General features: G+C 49.8%; 7 protein-coding genes across 7 annotated transcripts; 4 read left to right on the top strand and 3 right to left on the bottom strand.

Moving 5' to 3' along the window:
* Window positions 1-188: 188 nt before the first annotated feature.
* N7458_009748 (NADP-dependent oxidoreductase) lies at window positions 189-1,489 on the bottom strand (the record flags this gene model as incomplete). Its single annotated transcript, XM_056913130.1, has 5 exons — window positions 189-667; window positions 724-855; window positions 909-1,079; window positions 1,140-1,255; window positions 1,314-1,489. 5 exons carry the CDS (start codon window positions 1,487-1,489, stop codon window positions 189-191), a joined length of 1,074 nt encoding a protein of 357 aa, XP_056761979.1.
* An 800-nt stretch (window positions 1,490-2,289) lies between these two features.
* Window positions 2,290-3,009, bottom strand: N7458_009747 (uncharacterized protein; the record flags this gene model as incomplete). The annotated part of the gene is made up of 1 exon (XM_056913129.1): window positions 2,290-3,009. One exon carries the CDS (start codon window positions 3,007-3,009, stop codon window positions 2,290-2,292), a length of 720 nt encoding a protein of 239 aa, XP_056761978.1.
* A 2,449-nt stretch (window positions 3,010-5,458) lies between these two features.
* N7458_009746 (INSIG family protein) lies at window positions 5,459-6,643 on the top strand (the record flags this gene model as incomplete). Its single annotated transcript, XM_056913128.1, has 2 exons — window positions 5,459-6,184; window positions 6,275-6,643. The coding sequence occupies 2 exons, from the start codon at window positions 5,459-5,461 to the stop codon at window positions 6,641-6,643; spliced, it is 1,095 nt and encodes a 364-aa protein (XP_056761977.1).
* Window positions 6,644-7,443: 800 nt separating this feature from the next.
* N7458_009745 (phosphoribosylaminoimidazolecarboxamide formyltransferase/IMP cyclohydrolase) lies at window positions 7,444-9,508 on the top strand (the record flags this gene model as incomplete). Its single annotated transcript, XM_056913127.1, has 4 exons — window positions 7,444-7,459; window positions 7,560-7,686; window positions 7,804-9,286; window positions 9,353-9,508. 4 exons carry the CDS (start codon window positions 7,444-7,446, stop codon window positions 9,506-9,508), a joined length of 1,782 nt encoding a protein of 593 aa, XP_056761976.1.
* A 981-nt stretch (window positions 9,509-10,489) lies between these two features.
* Window positions 10,490-12,390, top strand: N7458_009744 (serine hydrolase domain-containing protein; the record flags this gene model as incomplete). The annotated part of the gene is made up of 4 exons (XM_056913126.1): window positions 10,490-11,042; window positions 11,106-11,219; window positions 11,283-11,544; window positions 11,607-12,390. 4 exons carry the CDS (start codon window positions 10,490-10,492, stop codon window positions 12,388-12,390), a joined length of 1,713 nt encoding a protein of 570 aa, XP_056761975.1.
* A 553-nt stretch (window positions 12,391-12,943) lies between these two features.
* N7458_009743 (ATP-dependent RNA helicase) lies at window positions 12,944-14,638 on the top strand (the record flags this gene model as incomplete). Its single annotated transcript, XM_056913125.1, has 1 exon — window positions 12,944-14,638. The coding sequence occupies one exon, from the start codon at window positions 12,944-12,946 to the stop codon at window positions 14,636-14,638; it is 1,695 nt and encodes a 564-aa protein (XP_056761974.1).
* Window positions 14,639-15,255: 617 nt separating this feature from the next.
* On the bottom strand, window positions 15,256-16,206 carry N7458_009742 (uncharacterized protein; the record flags this gene model as incomplete). The annotated part of the gene is made up of 3 exons (XM_056913124.1): window positions 15,256-15,798; window positions 15,850-16,053; window positions 16,129-16,206. 3 exons carry the CDS (start codon window positions 16,204-16,206, stop codon window positions 15,256-15,258), a joined length of 825 nt encoding a protein of 274 aa, XP_056761973.1.
* Window positions 16,207-16,573: the final 367 nt, after the last annotated feature.

Below are 16,573 nucleotides of genomic sequence, written 5' to 3'. Positions count from 1 at the left end.
GCTGCAGCCGGCTGGCCAGCCCATCTTTGGCAGGGTGGCGAATTCAGCCGACAGCTGCAAATATTATGACTAAAGTAGCTTATCCTTCACTATTAATGTAATTAAAGCTCCATTAACTATGATCGCGTACATAAGCGCAGAAAGAAACAGTTCCAACCTCTAGAAGTTGACCCAAAAGAGACAATCGATCACACAAATGTGATCACCGATTTTCCAACTCCACCTTTCGAGTCATACACAACCTGGCACGCATCGCGAACAGCCTGAAGATCGTTGAAAGGCACTTTTGTTCCAACAACTGTACGTAGTTGGCCCGATTCAACCCACTCATGAATGGATTCCAGATCTTTGGCGTTGGGTTCCAGAAAGATAGCCGAGTACTTGACACCATATCGTGATGCACGAATCGTACGAATTCGATCCAGCACATTCAGTGCGACGCGGACAGTGAATGGCACTGTCGCTCTGTTATTCTTGTCAGGTGATAGCCGCATGAGACTTGAGTTTTGCAAGGTATCTCCCGAAGTCAGGATGGAGATGGAAACGATGGCACCTGTCTTTCGCATGAGCGACAGATAGGTCATGGAGTCTCCAGTCGTATCAAAAAGAAAGTCAACCGACTGCGGAGGGATGGCAGTCTTTGGGTCCGTTTTTCTGTAGTCGATGACTGTTCATTTTCGTTAGTCTGTCTCAAAAGGCTAGGGAGAATAGCGAATGCCTTACTTTCATCCACGACTCCATCACCTAGAAGTTCCTTCACTTGAGGGACCTTGGATGTCGAAACGGTTGTGATGACTTTTCCGGCCTTGAACACATTCTTGGCCAACTGGCAGGCGAATAGTCCGGTGCCACCCACTGCCACAAGGTAAGCATTCGTCGTACAACCGTACGGTTCACAGGAAACATACAGCCAGCAGGTACAAACACAGTCTTCCCCTCGAGACTGCCAGGGTACCCCCGAAGAGCCTGTAGAGCGGTCATAGCCGCCAATGGAATTGATGCCGAAGCTTCCATGGACAGGCTCTTTGGCTTCAAAGCGACAAAGTCTTCGGTCGTTTTGGCCAGTTCACTCCACGTCCCTGAATTCAAATAGCCCACGTTAGTTGCCGATCATCTAAAAGGAATTCTTCTTCAATCACCTCGATGGCATTCAGGTAGTCGAGCGTAAACCTCATCGCCAACTTTGAAACGGGTTACTTGAGATCCGATTTCTGCAACGGTGCCAGCGCAGTCGTAGCCGATCTTGTACGGGAAGCTGTCGCAAATCGCAATTAGAGACATTCATCTAAGAGGATGAAATAGCGAGGACATACCTATCTTTTAATACCGCCTTGGAAGCACCGGATGCCTTTTTCACGTCGATCGGGTTGATACTAGCTGCGTGGACTTTGATGAGGATGTCATTGGGATCGTCCACGGTCGGTGCGGGAAGCTCGCTCAGCTCATAATTTTGAGGTGTGGCATATTGTGTGATATTGATGGACAGCATGACTGAGCGAATAGCCTATAGGCCAGTAGATCGTCAATAACCGCTACAAGTTCTAATGAACATTCGTTCAAGCCTCAAGGAGTTGAAGTTGAGGCAGGTGTCGGTAAAGTCTAATTCGTTTCGGGCAAATGAATCCGGCCGACGGGAACGGATGAAGACTAATCATCATAGAAGATCGGCCATTTTTTATCATTGAACTTTCGTCGGCATTTCTGTGCCTCGGATGGATAGTTGCATTATTTATACTCTTACGCATTGTAGGTATAGTCATAACTTTACCTCTTTCCATTGACCCGTTCAGCAATAGTATATAGGTATCCGAAAGACATTTGACGAATGGGTGTTATACCATTTGTTATTGCGCCTTATTGGAACTGCTGTTCTCACACAAGAATGTCTGTACCACAGGTACATTGTAATCAGATTGATGTACCCCACGAAAACCGTTTGATCTCGGGATTCAGGACCAAATCCGATGTGTAACAATCCTAAGAGTTGCTTGCCATTACTCCCACTCGACATCTAAGGAACATCTCAAAGGAACCTCAACTTTGAATCATTCCGACAAGTCCGGTTCTAGACCCGTTTATTCTTTTATCGTTGCGCTTCATAGAAGCTCTATTTTTCTTGAATTTAAACATGAAAAAATTGCAATTAGTTTGAGTAGTACTGAAGAAAAAGCTAAGAACATCGTCCAATGGCAAAACAAATTAGTTCAAGTCACCAACGAGACCGATTAGATACCACTTCTTTAACAACTTTCCCAAGACGTTGACCCCAGCACAGACGAACACAACATCTTACGCCATACATCGCGGCATACGGCTGGTGGCCGTCACTTGGCACTTGTTTGAGCAACACTGACTGTCCGCTCCACAGAACTCACCATTTCCCATGCATGTAACAGCGCCAGTAAGGTCCTCCTGCAGACTGCAAATATTCTTCGCTCCTCCCACCGTGACCTCGTTGCAGACAAGCGGCGTATCACAGTCACTATTATCAGTGCAGGCGACGCCATAGAACCTATTCATCTTGTCGAGACACTGCCTATGATCCCGATTGTACAAGCCATACCGACAGACCAGTCCCGGATTGCAATGAGTATCATCCATGCACTTAGCTCCGAATTGACGCTCAGGCTTGATACATCTGGAATGACAGATGCCAGAAAAGCAAGAATCGTCGCGCTGGCAGCCGTCTCCGATGAGCTTTTTGAGTCGGCATTTGCCGACATCCGGATCGCAGTACCATTGCGGGGATGGGCAGACACCAATTTCGTTGGGACCGCATGTTACGTTTGATATAGCGTTGATTACTGCATCTTGGGTCTCATTGAGCAGGATTTCCTCTCTGAGTCCGTCGATGTAGACGTCAAGGGGGATGTGGTGGAATCGATAGTAGTAGAGGACTTCGGAAGGGATCACCGAGATATCGATGTCCGAGTTGGGATGGGTGATTCTAGGGGCTGCGAGGGCGGCGGGAATCAAAAGGGTGACTAGTGTAGTAAATAGGGTATGCATTTTGTTTGTAATATGCAGTTTTATTGTGCTTTCGTTCTGGGAAAGGATTGAGTAAGTGAGCTGGTGGACATGCTAGAGCAGTGCTGAGGGCTGTCCTTATATAACCATCAAAGGCCTAGACACTCTACTCCTCTGTACGATGATACTGAAGCCAATCTATTAAGTCTTTCACTCAATTGGAGGAACCCATATCTCCGAGTATCCGGATTCGATGGTTGACAGGGTGGTTCAAGTCAGGGCAAACTCGCTCTAGAGAACTCACTTCGACGCCTCGGGGTGACAAAGTAACGTGCTCGGATATTATGAGATAGCCATGGAGCCTCAATGATTTGTCGTCCAAATATATCTGTAGATAATGCAATATGCAACGTTCTGGGACCCTATAGTATCATTTCCCTTGTATTCCGAGGGATCGTGGCCGGATCAAAGTGCTAGAAGGTCCCGAAGAAGATCTCGCAAAATGTTGTCTTTATACATGATGAGCCTCTTGTGTCAAGAAATGAATTATGGAGAGCCACTGATAGGTTCACAGCCAGGACTGCACGGTATTCTAGGCATTGCCTCACGACCTGTATATAATAGTTGTTCATAGGCATGTACCATGTCGTGGGTATGAAACGGTTCATCGGCCGCGCAAGGTGTCAAACCCCATCGGTATCTTGTACTGGATCAAAGGAACTTTCTTTACAAAATTATACTTATGGAGGATCTTATTTTTATTTTATCGTCAAATTAGAGGTCCGGTTTTGATTTGGCATGATTCCATGCGAGGGAACATGCTATGACAAATACCTAGGCATGCGAAACCAGCCAGCCAAAGGAAACGATGGCCCATATTCACGTTCGGTCGGTGTGTGGGAAACTTAATAAGTAGCGCACATAATATTATGGATACCAATCCTAAGGCAAGCCAAGTCGGAGAAAAAGGCCTTGACAGGAAGCAAGGGCTTTTGGTCATACAGCACGGTAGGAGGTTTCTTCCTTCTCTAATAGGACGGCGGGAATAAGTCAGCGTGGCCTGATTAATTACGTTAACGTTAGTTAGTTAAGTTAGTTAGTTAGCTGCGCTGCTGACTGTCACTGTTTGCTCGAATCATGGCTTACACAGACCTGCAGAAGGATGCATCTCGTAAAAGCGCCGCTTCTCGAAGTCTATTGGATCGGCGGCTGATACATCTCGAGTCTCAGGCCCTGAAAAATTGGAGGAAAAGGTATGTCAGGTGCCTTTTCCAGATCCTGGAGGGTAGATTTGACTTTGCTTGGTGGTTCTTAGCAAGCCTCTAATGGGGGACTGCGTCTAGACTATGGTAGGCTTCAACTAGAAGACACATAACAAGGATGTAGAGGGCAGGGTCCATAGAGCTCGGGAGACTCAAAGCCTAGAGCGAGATCAGCAGTAGCAGAAGTAGCAGCAGCAGCATCCAAATACGGAGAGATCTACTTCTACTGTACGAGGTTCTGAATTACTCCAGTGGGGGGTACTTGCAGGATCCTACTGTCCTCTTGTGATCCACCGTGACACCAGGAAAGATGTCGAAGCTGCAGCTTGCAGTGGACTGACATCGAGGCATGTGATGGCCCCTCTTCTTTTCTCCTCTTTTCTGTTTTTCTGTTTTCATCGGCCTTCTTCTCGTTTCTGTCCTTTCCAGTCCTACGTGTGTGAGACCAGAACAACTACAGTACTAGAATACTTTGAGCGGCCACCTCAGGACAGTCACCAGCTTCCATCACACATATCAAACCTCGGGAAGACCAAGAGACCACGAAACACGGAGTTTGTGGACTAATAACAACCTTGAACTATTCGATTGCTATTCGCCAGCCAACCGAATTGGGTGGATTCCCAAGGAACTCGTCAAGACTGCAAAAGGAGGTAAGAACAGAACCGATCAAAAGTTCGGGAGTGCCAAGCGCCGACTCCGACAGTCCACCCTCCGAAGGTGACTCTTGCGCCCGCCATCGCTGACGTATTCGTGTCTCTTTCCCAACAGTTTCACCTTGACTTCGTATTCCTCTCAGTCCAACCCCCCAAACACCACATCCATTGCTCAAAGTACCGGCTACAGAACGAAGTATCCCGTTCTGCTGCTGCCGTTGGTAAGGACCGCCGCCCTGTCAGGTACCTCCGAGCGTGTGTGCCGCTCCGCCCAACAAACGATTCCGCCGAGAATTTTGCTGACAACAGTCCGTTCGCAGCGCCGCGCCGCACGACTGGCATTTCAAGCTACCTCCTTCGACCCTTTTTTGCCCCCTAAGTATCTTCATCTTCTTCCGGGGTTCTTTATAGCGGAATTGCATCGTTACGAACCGCGATCTTAATTCCACCCAACAATCAGAGGCTCTGATTTTCTTCAGAGGATCCCCTTTGGCTCCCCGGTCGACACGATCCCTTGCACCAGCTGTCGGAACCCAAGAGAGAAAAGAGTGTACCTGCAACCGCCCGTACACGATGGCGGAACTGCCTCGCATTCTGCGGCCACGCCCAAGACGCGCCTTCGAGGTCACACCTGCGTCCAACGAGTCCTCCGCACCTCCCACGCCGAGCGAGCCTTCCAACGCCGATTTCCTCAACCCTCCGGGCGCGGACACGGCTCCCAATTCGGCCAGTGTGAGTCGCACGGGCTCGATCTTGAACCTGACTTCCTCAACCCTATACGGCATCTATTCTCCGACCGCGTTCGACAGCCTCCGTGATGAGTCCAGCCCCTGGGGCACAGAGGCCCACACTCCTGCCGCACAACATCCACCGGAACCATCGCAGCGTGCGGCAGTGAAGTCTGCCATCGAACCACGTCGGCTTGCTTTGCGGCGGACACGTTCGCGACTGAGTCATGGCTTGTTCCGTGGCGTTGTGTTGCCTCAAGCGTTGAGCAGTGCGCTCCTGTTCGGCTTCGGAATTGTTTACGGAGTCATCACCGTGCATTTACATGATAACCACTGGATTACTCCGGTCAAATTGGAGAACATCCACTACTACGACTCATGGCAATACCTGGGTTTCTGGGGAATGGCGGGCATTGCTTTGGGAAATATTCTGCCTTGGCTGGACAGTTTGCGCGACAGCGAGTTGGCGGAGGATGATTCGAAGGAGGATGATGATGATGCGAACCGCACACCATCATGGGTCGCCGTCGCTCGCAGCGTTGGTGCATTTGTCGGCATTGCATTTGCTATGGTCAGTTCCCTTAACCTCTTTTTTGTCCCTCTGGATCCATCAACCAGGCCCGATTGAAATTGATCGACTGCTAACATCAAGTCTTTCTAGCGACGTCTCCCTTGGCAATCTACTACCCAAGCCTCCCTGACCCTTGCCCTTGCGAACCCTGTACTCTGGTACCTGATCGACCGCACCTCGACCGGCTTCCTCCTCTCCACCGCGGTTGGACTGACCGGAATGAGCGTGGTGTTGGGATTGAAGCCAGAGCTGATTCCCGTGTCCAATGGCCCGACCTTTGGCACCACACTTCTGAATGGAACTGGGTGGGAGCATGCGTTGGGGGCAGAGATTTCACAGGAGAGCATCGCGGTCCGCACTTGGGTCGCCAGTGTCATTTTCTGCGCCTGCGTGTGCTTCGGCAACATTGGCCGTCAGCTCGCCATTGGCGCTCGCAGCAGAGATACCCTCAAGTCATGAAGATATGCAGTCTTTCCAAAGACCGGCATCGTCGCCGGGACCCATGAAGACGCTTAGGCAACTTGTTGATGTTCGGAATGGCATGTTTATTATACGGAAATTTGTCCAATTATTTGATAGATGTAATACGAAAGGCTCCCAGGCTGAACATTGGATATTTGAGAAGAAAAATGAATATCATTGATCGGCTAAAATAATTTCAGAATTTTACGTGTGGATTGTAGAATCAATCATTGCAATTCCTACCACATGAACCCGAAGGCCAGGCAGGCACTGCACCCAAGATCGACCCTGTCCAGTCAAGCTGCACTTGGTCTCCATTCTCTATGACGATTTCCGTACTTCCTTGGACGAGTCCTCGTAGGAACGCTTTTTGAGAAGAATGTTGTTATTTTGCGTTGTTCATGAAGAAGAAAAGAAAAAGAAGAGGAAATCTCCGCGGCGAAAAATTGTTTTTGAAGGCGCCCGTGGGTCAGGTCACCTGACCTTGCTGACTCACTCCACTCTGGCGATTGGGCCCCGATGATGCGCTGCCTGTACCGTATTTTTCATTCCCATATGCATCGCCATTTGGTGTGTATTGATGGTATTCCGTCCGTATCACATTACCACCCCCGTCCGATTGCGGCCGAACCCCGCGGCGGGACAGAATTATTTCTTTTTCACTCTCGTTCAAGCTCCCATACCCCATTGTTGCTTGGATTCAGGTATGAGAAATCCGTTTTGATCCCCATTGAAGCTTAGTTGAAGCTTGTCTTGAGGTCTGGCTTGCTGACTAGCTTGCAGTGTCGACCAACATCATGTCTCAGAAGTCCGGTAGGCGCGCTTGGCCTTGATATTGTTCCCCGGATCATTGCTTGTCTGGAGGTCTATACCCGGAGTCAATGCTGACTTGCTTGTGTTTCCTTTGGAACAGCTATCATCTCCGTCTACGACAAGACGGGACTGCTGGATCTGGCCAAGGGCCTGGTCAAGCAGAATGTTCGCCTTCTTGCCTCTGGCGGTACCGCCAAGATGATCCGTGAGGCTGGCTTCCCTGTCGAGTAAGTATGCTCTTGTGGTCTCGTGCGATTGAATCAAGCATATGAACGCAGTGATTACGATCTATGCGAAGTATATGCTTGATCTTAGAGATACCCAAGCTAACAATACCTTTCTAGGGATGTCTCCGCCATCACCAACGCCCCCGAGATGCTTGGTGGCCGTGTCAAGACCCTCCACCCCGCTGTGCACGGCGGTATCCTTGCCCGAAACATCGAGTCCGACGAGAAGGACCTCGCCGAGCAGAAGATCTCCAAGGTCGACTTCGTCGTCTGCAACCTGTACCCCTTCAAGGAGACCGTCGCCAAGGTCAACGTCACCATCGACGAGGCCGTTGAGGAGATTGATATCGGTGGTGTGACTCTGCTCCGCGCCGCAGCCAAGAACCACAAGCGTGTTACTATCCTGTCGGACTCCACTGACTACCCTGAATTCCTCAAGGAGCTCGAGGCCGGTGAGATCACCGAGGCTAGCCGCAAGCAGTACGCCCTGAAGGCCTTCGAGCAGACCGCCGACTATGACACTGCTATCTCTGGCTTCTTCCGCAAGGAGTATGCTGGCAATGGCGTGTCGCAGCTCTCTCTCCGCTACGGTACCAACCCTCACCAGAAGCCCGCTTCCGCTTTCATGCCCCAGGGCAAGCTGCCCTTCAAGGTCCTGAACGGTTCTCCCGGCTACGTCAATCTGCTTGACGCCCTCAACGCATGGCCTCTGGTCAAGGAGCTCAAGCAGGCTCTTGGTTTCCCTGCTGCGGCCAGCTTCAAGCACGTCTCTCCCGCCGGTGCGGCTATCGGTGTTCCTCTCACCGAGAAGGAGCGCAAGGTCTACATGGTTGACGATATCAAGGGCATTGAGTCCTCTGGTCTGGCTCAGGCTTATGCCCGTGCCCGTGGTGCTGACCGCATGTCCAGCTTCGGTGACATTCTCGCCCTGAGCGACATCGTCGACACCCCCACCGCTAAGATCATCTCTCGCGAGGTGTCCGACGGTGTTATTGCCGCCGGTTACGAGCCCGAGGCCCTGGAGATCCTGTCCAAGAAGAAGGGTGGCAAGTACCTTGTCCTTCAGATGGATGAGAACTACAACCCCGCTCCCGAGGAGAGCCGCACCCTGTACGGTGTTCAGCTCACCCAGCACCGCAACGACGTTGTCATCTCTCCCAGCAAGACCTTCAACAACGTCATCACTCCCAAGACCGCCTCCCTGCCCGAGGCTGCTCTCCGTGACCTGACCGTCGCCACCATCGCCCTGAAGTACACTCAGTCCAACTCGGTCTGCTACGCCCTCAACGGCCAGGTCATCGGCCTCGGTGCCGGCCAGCAGAGCCGTATCCACTGCACTCGTCTGGCCGGCGACAAGGCCGACAACTGGTGGATGCGCTTCCACGACCGTGTCATCAACATCAAGTGGAAGCAGGGCACCAAGCGCGCCGACAAGAGCAACGCCATTGACCTGCTCTGCTCCGGACAGACCCCTCGCAACGAGGCCGAGAAGGTCGAGTACGAGCGCGTCTTCGAGGAGGTCCCCGCTCCCTTCACCCAGGAGGAGCGTGATGCTTGGCTCCAGAAGCTCGGCGAGGTGGCCGTCTCCTCCGATGCTTTCGTAAGTTATCATCCCTTGAGAAATGTACCTTCTACTACTAGAATACGCACTGATCATCCGCCCTAGTTCCCCTTCATCGACAACGTCTTCCGCGCCGCCCGCTCTGGTGTCAAGTACATTGCCGCCCCCACCGGCAGCCAGAACGACACTCCCGTCTTCGAGACCGCTGAGAAGCTGGGTATTACCTTCGTTGAGCAGGGTGTCCGTCTGTTCCACCACTAAATTGGGATTATGGCTTGGATGAGCGGGGTTTCGGGTATACCCTTTTTGGGACCAAAAAAATTTAGGTTATGATGATGATAGCTTTCTTTGTTTATGATTAGAAATTCACACATATTTTGATTGAATTTTCAATTTTCTTGTTCCGGATTGACTGTAATGCCCGTAGTTGAAGAGGGTGATTTCACCTGGATTTCTGGGGGTTAAGCAAGGTCGGAAGGGATGATGTTGCTACAAGTTGACACATGTCCTGTTCAATACGCCGATGGTGTGTTGGACAAGAAGGGCACGTTAAGGGTCGGGTATTTATGAACGCCTCCAAAGGAGGTTGTGGGCCTGAAAAGATGATTGAGTCTGAATGATGTCCCCGATGTCACATTAGCCTCCAACGGTCAGGACCCTGAGTCGATCGCGTGCCGTCAGGTCTGTACCACCAACGATTTAACTTAAGCTTTTTGTCATATTTGTATGACATTTCACGTGGTGATGATGAGAACCACTGTTTAGGGTATCTGTTTCTAATCATTAATAGCGTCTAGGAGAAAATTTAAGGGGGAGTCTGAAGGATATCCCTAACTAAATCAAGGTACTTGGCGCGCCTCGACTTTCAACCACCTACATTCCTCTAGATGTTAGGAATGCTCGAACCTTTCAATCTCCAGCCGACGAATTCCTTTTTTGCCTACCCATCGAGTGAATCCCACGTCGGGATGGCTTGTACTTCCCCTCCACCCCTTCGATCACAGACTAGGCCTTGCACAACGAAGGAGAATTTCATCATGTCCATGTGAGCATTGCATACGTGTCCGGAGTAGATGTATGGTAGTATTTCTTCTTCAGGTGCCAGTCCGCAGCAATGACACTTGAAGCGAGATTAGATCTTGATGGTGGTTGCAATGTATAACCAGGTCAACAAATTTCTCCAATTCAAAACATGATATGCTGATGATTGTCATCCTCTGACTTCCAATTCTTCAATTCACAATGCTCTCATTCACAACAAGCTTTATATCCATCTCGCTAGCACTATTCAGCTCTGCCAGCGCACAGTCTCCCAACTATTGTCCTCTCCTCGGGCCAGTCTACCCACCTCCTACAGATCTTTCAAACGATCCAACCTTTGCCACGGCAGTTCTAGATATCACGTCAATCCTCGACCAAACCACGAGCAATGGCAGTCTATCCAAGAATTCGATTTCAGTACAGATATTCGATGCAACCCATGCAGGACCATTGTTGAATTTTGCCTACACTGCTAATAATATCAACACCACCCTTGGCGTCAGCACAGTCGACCAAGATACAGTGTTCCGTGTGGGGAGTGTGTCAAAGCTGTGGACAATAGTGCTGTTCCTGGTGGAAGAGGGTCTTTGGCCTTTTCAGGAACCGATTGTAAGATTTATCCCTGAGCTACATGAGGCTGCTAGCAAACTTCAGTGGGATCCGCGGAAGAGACGGGATGCCATTGATTATGTGCATTGGGGAGAGGTCTCGATGGGAGAATTGGCAAGCCATTTGGCTGGCATTGCCAGAGATTGTACGTACTTTCCTTTTCCGTCATTATAAAGCCTGCCGGACTTACTGTGATACAATTATCTAGATGGTGTACTTGATCTATCGGGGATGGCTTCTCAGATGGAGCAACTGGGATTCCCTCCGCTCCAACCGTCTGAGATTCCACCATGTGGAAATCCAAATCCCTGCAGCAGAGAGCGTGAGTCAACAAAACCTCTGCCCTCAGCTATATCCATTAGGCTAATAAGCAGAGTTGATGTAGAATTTTTCAATGGGCTGCTTCAAAGCCATCCCATTGTACCGACTTCTTCGACTCCAGTGTACTCGAACGCGGCATTCCAGATTCTTGCGTATGCGTTGGAGGCTATGACTGATCAGTCATACGAAGAGCTACTGCAACGAGATATTATTGCACCACTAGGGTTGAATGGAACGTACTACACGACGCCCAACACATCACTTGGGGTGATTCCTAATGATTCTGGTGAATACTGGTGGAATTTCGATCTCGGCGACGAAGGACCGTAAGTCCAGCCTTATCGACCTTCGACCCATCAACGTCCAAAGCTAACATTATTTCATCTAGTGCCGGAGGTATTTACTCAAGTACAAGGGACATGGCAACTCTGGGTCAAGCAATCCTCAGTAGCTCACTGTTTCCCAAATTCATTACTCGACGATGGATGAAGCCTGCCACCCATACATCATCACTGGATTATTCCGTGGGAGCACCTTGGGAGATCGTCTCATTTGGCGATGAGCGCCCTATCGACATTTACTCAAAGGCAGGCGATATCGGCACCTATTCATCCATCATCGCCCTCTCACCAGATCACAATGTCGGCTTCACAGTTCTTGCTGCAGGCGCGGACGGTCACGCAAAAGTCGCCTTGGCATCTGATCTTATCTCGGCTTTACTTCTCCCTGCTCTCGAAGCGAGTGCTAAGAATCAAGCCGCCGCACGATATGCTGGAGAATATACTGCAACCGATAGCACAAACTCTTCAATAGCAATCACGACAGATGACGGACCCGGATTGCTGATCACAAGTTGGGTCAATAATAGAACGGACATGATCCAGTCATTGATGACCCTTGGGCATGTTAGCGATCCCTCCACCTTTGGCATTCGGTTGTATCCGACTGGCCTTGAGAGTCCCGGTCAGATATCGTTCCGGGCTTTGATGCCTCCTTCACTGTCTACGGCTGGGAACGGGCCTTTTACCTCGTCTTGCATCACGTGGGTCACTGTTGATGGGCAAGTATATGGTAATGTGGGCATTGATGAATTTGTTTTCAATATGGATGAGAGAGGTGTTGTGAATGGTATCATACCCAGGGTACTTCGTACTACCTTGCGAAAGACTTGAATTTATGATTGAATGGGATTGTATCTTTTTTGCCCCCTGTACTCAATCAACACTGCTCAAGTAGTATGGAGGCAAGAATATAATGTAAACTATTTGATAATATTGAGAAAATGTTTTAATTTTATTGCATCAATCTTGTGGTCTAACTACCAAGGAATGACTAAATGTCGAGAAGTCTACAGCAGGATGATGCCTTCGAGAGGCCACCGGATATGAAATTCATTGAAAGGTCGAGTATGAGGTCACGAATATTAGATATCGGACCAGGTCCTAGCGATAAAGAGCAGCCGCAGTAGTTTGTAGCCTTCAAGGTATATAGGTTTTCTGAAAGGAATGTTCCGTTTCACATTTTCTTTATGTTTGCTATGTTTGTTGCAACCATGTAAAATCAGCCAATCAGCTAACGCGCATTTTGTGAATCCTCGACCCGTATATTACCTGATCAGGTTAGTCTGCCCTGATTAGGCATAACTCCTTATCGGCGTCCCTACCTTTAAATTTTCCTTCAAAAACACATCTCTTGGGGGTTTTCAAAATCATTAAACCTCACATGATGGAAGGTATTCTGATTCAAGATGATGCTCAGCCGTACTCGAGTATGGCTGGGAAGCTGGATGCCAGACTCCTTAAAGGCCTCGACGTGATGGGGTTCGCATTCATGACGCCAGTCCAACAGCGTGTTTTGACGGAACTTCCCACTTGGCGCACCGACTGCCTAGTCCAAGCCAAAACAGGCACTGGAAAAACTCTGGCCTTCTTGCTACCAGCCTTGCACTGTCTTTTGGAGGCTCGGGCGGCACCTCCCAGAGGCCAGGTCGCCATTCTGATCATTACTCCAACCCGAGAACTCGCCCAGCAGATCGCCAAGTCATGTGATCAATTGACATCGCAACTTGACCAGCCCTTGGAGTGTCACATTGCTGTCGGAGGAACGGCCCGGGCATCTGCTCACTCTCGTTTCATGAATGGGGCACCCTCAGTTCTGGTCGCGACCCCTGGTCGTCTGAAGGATTACCTGTCTGATGAATACACCGCCGAGAGGCTGTCAAACATCCAAACCCTGGTGTTGGACGAGGCTGATACCATGCTCGAGAGCGGCTTCTTGGCCGATGTGAAGCAAATCTTGAGGATGATTCCCTCCAAGAAGCAAAACGGCTGGCAAGGCATGTGCTTCTCGGCCACGATCCCGCCCAAGGTCAAGGATGTGGTCAATGTGGTTCTGAACCCAGGCTACGCAAGCATTTCGACTATCCAAGAGAATGAAACTCCGACACATGAAAGAGTTCCCCAATACCACGTCATCATACCATCTGTGGCAGAGACCTTTACTGCACTCACATCTCTGCTGAGCCTGGAGAGCAAGCAGTGCTCCAAGATCATTGTCTTTGGCGTTACTGCGAATATGGTTGCCCTCTTGGCGAAGGTGTTTGCCCAAGGCTTGACTCCCTTGAAGGTGTTCGAGATCCATTCCAGACTCAACCAGGGAGCTCGAACGAGAACCACTGCTCAATTCAAGGAGGCGTCTGCCGGAATCCTGTTCGCCTCGGATGTCATCGGCCGCGGCATGGATTTCCCCAACGTCGACTTGGTTGTTCAAGTTGGTCTGCCATCTAACGGCGAACAGTATGTTCACCGCGTCGGTCGTACCGCCCGTGCGGGCAATGATGGCCGTGCCATTATCCTCCTCACCCCTGCCGAGTCGTTCTTCATGAAGGTCAACCGTCACTTGCCCATCCAGCCTCATCCCGAGACCAACGCAGTTCTCGAGGGCGCTACTGCGTGCGCGGCAACCGCTACCCAGGCCATGTACAAGATTGACGAAGAAACCAAGCAACGCGCTTATTCTTCTTACATTGGTTTCTTTGCTGGATCCGGTCTCCTGAAGCAGGTCCGTCTTGATAAGCCCGGCTTGGTCCAACTCGCCAACGAGCTGGCCATCAAGGGTATGGCCTGCCCTGAGCCCCCGCCCATGGACAAGAAGGTTATTGGCAAGATGGGTCTGAAGGGTGTCCCTGGATTCAACTATGCTACCGGAAGTGACCTGAATGGATACAGTGCTCCCAGACACCGCGGCAACCAGAATGGTAACCAGCATGGCAAGAAACGCGACGCTCTCAGCCCTGGTGCCGGCCACGGAGGTCCTCGAGGTGGTGTTGAGAAGAACCGTGGTGGTCGAGGTGGTGGCGGCCGAGGTGGCCGTGGAAATCGTCGCGGCGGAGGCCGTGGGGGCAAGCCAAATGCAGCATGAGTGTGCTGCGGTCATGAGTCTTGGCTAGAGAGGTCAAAATTTCTTTTCTTCATGGGGATATTACACCCGGCGTTTCGGAAATTCTGTTGCATGCAAATAATCATAGAGACCTTAGAATTCTGAATGATGAAAACACATGAACATGAAATGATCCAAGATCCATTATTGGTTGGCTTCGTTGGCTACCTTCCACGCTAACACAGCCGAAAAAGACTCGTAAAATAAATATGGAAAAAGGAAAAGAGGAGCTATGAAACAGTCAACAGTCAACAGTATGGCTGGCCGACCTCATGTAGCGTCCATCGTTCGGGCGTGAGCGATACGCAACTCCTTTCTCGTGCGCCCGATAGAGCACCCAGGTTGGAGCACAGCAGATACATTAATTTAACGTGACGGCGATCCCGGTTGTGGGCTTCATACATGGCGCCAAAGCAGTCTATTTGCGTAAAACCCAGCAAATCTAAGAGCGGAAGCTATGGAGCTCCCAGCTGGACCTGCTATGCTACATCTCTCAACTGTTTTGAGGTTGTGGACGAGATATCAGAAAAAGTTTGACCATGTGTGGCCAGAGGAAATAGTATAGCTCGTATTCGAGAAATTCACGTACTTGACGAGAATCATGCTTCGCAGCTCGCCTTGATGGCCGTCTCAAGAATTGTGCGGCCATAAAGAACAGGGCCACGGGGGCGAAGCAAGTACTCTGTGCCGAGTTTGCCATCTGGGAGGATACTCATCGCCATTTCGACCCAGTAATCGAGAATTGTGGGAGGGAAAATCTGCGCATAAAACTGGTGGAGATGGTGCTTTTCCACAGGTCGCAAGTCAACCTCTTTTCCGAGTGCCCGTGTAAATGCAGCCCGCACGTCGAGCGGGCTGTACTTTTGGGGACCATGCAATTCGACTATATGTAGTTTCTTTCGTAGATTCGCTTGGTCAGTTAGCTGCTCGGCCAGACAAGTTCCAATGTCCAAGATGGAGACCATTTGGATTTTATAGTCCACCGGGGTAATCGTTGAAAAGAAGAATGAATCTGGGCCCTTCAGCGTGGCCAGATTCATAGTCCAGTTCTCCATGAAATATGCACATCTGACAAAGACAATACTTTCAACTTTTGTTTGTCGTAGTATTTCTTCAGCTTTATTGTTTGTCTTGATCTCGCCCTGTCTTCGTGGTTAGCAGGATCATAAGACCCGATGTTTGAATATACGTACAACACCCTCGCTGAATTCAGCTCCACCACTACTGAGTAGAACAAGTCTCTTAACATTGCCAGCTAGCTCGATTGCGGTTTTGATATTTGAAGATACTTTCTCCGCATGTTCGATCAGATCGCGACCGTCGAAGACGGGTGGTATGATAACGAGAACAACATCAGATCCCGTTAGATCAAGCGTACCCTTCTCTGATGCATTTCCCTATACAGCAGAGAAATTTGGCTCTGCTGAAAATGAAGGTAGGACTTTGGAAAGATCTCTATAGATCCCGCGAACTTGCACAGGCTTGCTGAGTAGCGACTTGATGGTTGCTACCCCTGTTTTTGTACTTGCTGGTACAACTGTAATCCGCATTGTGAGATTCCTGGATTTGATAGGGGGTCTAAGATAAATTTCAAGAAGAATTCAAGAGGAAATTATTTAGAGGGAATGAAAATTTACATAGTATGTTCGCCTTGAGTTCTCCTCGTATTATGCTGATGTCATATGCATCTTGGCCGGGCGCTTCGGGACAGGGCCGTTGGACAGGGACATTTTGTTATCTAATAGGAATACATGATGACCAACTATCTCATCCGGCCAATGATATCTTACCCAGTAGAAGGTCAGAATCTTGATTTACTTTCGCTTTAGCCTAGGAAGAAAGAAGGCCGGTTTTAAAGTGGGATACGACATATAGTAATTTAACGTTGTGATAACATCAGGGAGAGAAGCCCCCTAG

Source organism: Penicillium daleae (genome assembly GCF_028827525.1).
Source record: "Penicillium daleae strain IBT 16125 chromosome Unknown utg000008l_segment0_segment0, whole genome shotgun sequence".
NCBI lineage: Eukaryota > Fungi > Ascomycota > Eurotiomycetes > Eurotiales > Aspergillaceae > Penicillium > Penicillium daleae.
The sequence above is the reverse complement of the archived record's forward strand: the minus strand, read 5'-3'. Positions and strand labels throughout refer to the sequence as shown.